The sequence below is a fragment of the Crocuta crocuta genome, unplaced genomic scaffold (genome assembly GCF_008692635.1).
Source record: "Crocuta crocuta isolate KB4526 unplaced genomic scaffold, BGI_CrCroc_1.0 scaffold277, whole genome shotgun sequence".
NCBI classification, from domain to species: Eukaryota; Metazoa; Chordata; class Mammalia; order Carnivora; family Hyaenidae; genus Crocuta; species Crocuta crocuta.
Window position 1 is genome coordinate 518,837 of NW_027531912.1, and position 3,129 is coordinate 521,965.

The 3,129-nt window shown below is 45.9% G+C and overlaps 1 protein-coding gene across 1 annotated transcript in view; it reads right to left on the bottom strand.

Moving 5' to 3' along the window:
• Nucleotides 1-445: 445 nt before the first annotated feature.
• MPHOSPH8 (M-phase phosphoprotein 8) overlaps nt 446-3,129 on the bottom strand; it is a gene marked incomplete at its 5' end in the record, with an annotated part of 61,413 nt that continues 58,729 nt past the window's right edge. The window contains 3 exons of the mRNA XM_077774697.1: nt 446-752; nt 1,812-1,895; nt 2,661-2,788. Coding sequence (XP_077630823.1) covers nt 711-752; nt 1,812-1,895; nt 2,661-2,788 — 254 coding nt within the window. The remainder of the gene's footprint in view (nt 753-1,811; nt 1,896-2,660; nt 2,789-3,129) is intronic.

Here is a 3,129-nt window from a genome sequence, read left to right on the forward strand (position 1 = left end):
GTCTTCACACGAGGCTCGGTGTGGCTAACAAACCTCGGCCGGCCTTCCCGGCGCTGGGAAGAAGGGCGCAGCATCTGCCTTTTAAAACTTGCTTGACGGTTTTCAGGAACAGGGAGCAAAGTTCACAAGTAAGATCTTCTAGGCCCTGTGGTGTCCTGCTTTGCTTTTTTTTTTTTCCCCTCGCTAGAGCTTACATTCTGATTGACTTCTCTCCTCCCGGAATAAAGGGAAGTGCAGATGCAGGGTTGTCCGCTCCAGCTCAGGGTGTGTGGCCACTGCGGCACAGACAGATCAGACCTCCTCCCCCGAACCTGCCCCCCCAGTGAGGGAAGTCACTCTTCAGGGGCAGCAAATCCACGCCTTATTTAGTGCTTGGGCAGCTTGAGTGTCACATACACACTGACTTCTTTTTACGCCAGAAATTCACCAGGGCTAGTAGAAAATCTCAAGTTAGAAAAAAGACTTTTAATTTTCTTAAATAATTCTATATACCATTCCACATTGTGGAAAACCTGAAGTATGCAGTGTGGAGACAACATCGGGATTTCAGAACACTGGCACAAACACATCTGTATTTTAGAATCTATCAGAACCCCCAAGTCCCGTCTTACAGCCCGTGACAGACACCCGGCCTGACACTGCAAGAGGGTGACGGCCGGAACTTCACATCTGGAGGTGTTGGCTGTGGCTGCGCCCGACGGTCTGCCGCGTCACTGCAGCTGCACTCTGTACGCACCGATGAGCAGCTTCACCTGTTCAGGGGAGACGGGCACACGGATCAGTCCACACCCCCGCCGGGATGAGGGAAAACACACACACACACGCACGCACGCACACACACACACACACACACACGGCCCAGATTTCTCTTATTTAACGTTCTCAGGGTATTAGATTATCACTTTTAATGAATCCAAGTGCTTAGAATCTTTTCTGAATCAAAATTCACTTATTTACTGAAAGCTTTCCATCATTGTACAAATCTTTCTTTCTGGTCATGTCTACCTACACCCCAAAAAGCATAAATCTCAGGAAAATAAACCTATGAAGAAACGAAAAAATAAAAAATAAATCCAAGTGCTTTTAATTAGGTTTTTAAGCTATTATAGTAAATAACTAACTACTATTTATTACATAGACTTTTTTGGCCCGTCTTCGTTTTACAAAGAAGTGTTTAGTGACCAGCCGATGGAGGCAGACATGTGGCCACTAAATAACAGCCTGGAATCCAACTCAGGCTGCTCAGTACCGGAGAGCTGCGTTCCTCTCAGCTTTACACACACTTCTGTCCAACACACACACCGTAGGTTTGTTCTTTTTATTTCTTTAAGTGGGCTTCACACCCCCCGTGGAGCCCAGTGTGGGGCATGTGAACTCGCGACCCCGAGATCAGGAGTTGGACGCTTAGGGGCGCCGGGGTAGCTTGGTCGGTTGGGCAGCCTACTTCGGCTCAGGTCATGGTCTCACAGTGGGGGAGTCTGACCCGCGCCACGGGCTTGCTGCTTTCCGTTCGGAGCCTGCTTTGGGTCCTCTGTCCTCCTCTCTCTGCCCTTCCCCTGCTTGCGTCTCTCTCTCTCTCTCAGAAATGAACAAACATTAAAAAAAAAGTTGGCTGCTTCACCGACTGACCCACCCAGGCACCCCTGACACCCTGCAGATTCTGAAAGGTGACCGCTGCCCCAGGGAGCGCGCGTCCCCAGGACAGGCACCCTGGACACACAGCATTCCCGGAACGTTTCTCTGGCGACGAGAGAGCAGTCGGAACAGCAGCAGGGCTGCACTGAACGTGAATGTGAGGGAAGGATCTTCACCTTGGCAGAAGGCGCCTCGGTCAGCCTGATGAAGAGTTTATTGAGGCCCGCGGCAGGGCTGAACGAGTAAACAAAATGACTGTCCTAGGGAGAAACACAGCAGTCAGTGTCTGCGTCTCAGTGTCGCTGTAGCTTCAGACCCTCAGTGACATGAAGGAGAAGACACATTTTGTATCCTCACTTACAAATGACAAAAAGGGCTTGTAAGATTTAGCTGCAAAAACAATACTCCGCTAAATCTTTAGGATTAGCATGTATCCAGCCATATAGAGCCTGAGTATTAAAAATCTTCATAACCAGTTAATTTCGTTTAATTCAGCCTAAGGAAAGAATTCTACGTGTGGAAAAGGAAACATACACAAAAATTCTTCAAGATCATTTTTTATGTTAAAAATGTATACAGTCACTAACATTATAAAGCAAAATTACAGTATAATGGTAGCCTATAACCATGTTGTACTAGTGGTTGTGTTTCTGGGTATCTGAAGAACAGAATGGGTATACTTTTAAGATTTCCAAAATCATCTTCAACTGAATGTAATTCTAACAGTGGGAAAAGGCAAAATATTTAAAATCAGACAGTATGTTTCTTATACCTTAAGAATTTATATTCAGAATTTCAAAGACAACATGGTAACTGTAACTTAAGGCATATATATCAAACATGTAGAAATCCAGACTTCATTCACAAAATGTAGGATAATTTTACTTTAAGATTATGGGTTACTGCCTCATTTCCAAGTGGTTTACTCAATTAAAATTAACATATTTTGTTAAAAAGCAATTGAAAATCACCTGTGCTTCTGAATAAGAATGTACTTTTCAGTAATGAACTACAGAAAATCTTACCAGAAAAACTGGAAGTTGAAATTTATCATTTAAAACTACGGCTTGTACACTACACGGTCCACAGAGCCGAGCAATAACTTCTTTACCCAAAAAGTTTGCATGGAAAATAAACAGCAGGATGCCGGAGCCTGAAGACGGGAGATGTAAACACAGTTTCAGTACCAACCCTAACATGGCCACCTCTCAGCCCAGAGGCTGAACCGTCCCCGGAATGAGCCTGGGTGGAGCGACACCCCACCCAGTGCCCATTCACACCGAATAGTCTCAGTCCTCGATTTTCAAAACTTGGCGTTAAAAAAAATTTTTTTTTTTTAAGTTTACAGAGTGAGCAGGGGAGGGGCAGAGAGAACTCCGAAGGCTCTGCGCCCAACTCGGGACTCCAACTCCTGGGCCGTGAGATCGTGACTGAGCCAAAACCAAGAGTCAGATGCTTAACTGACTAAGCCAGCCAGGTGTCTCCCCCCACCCC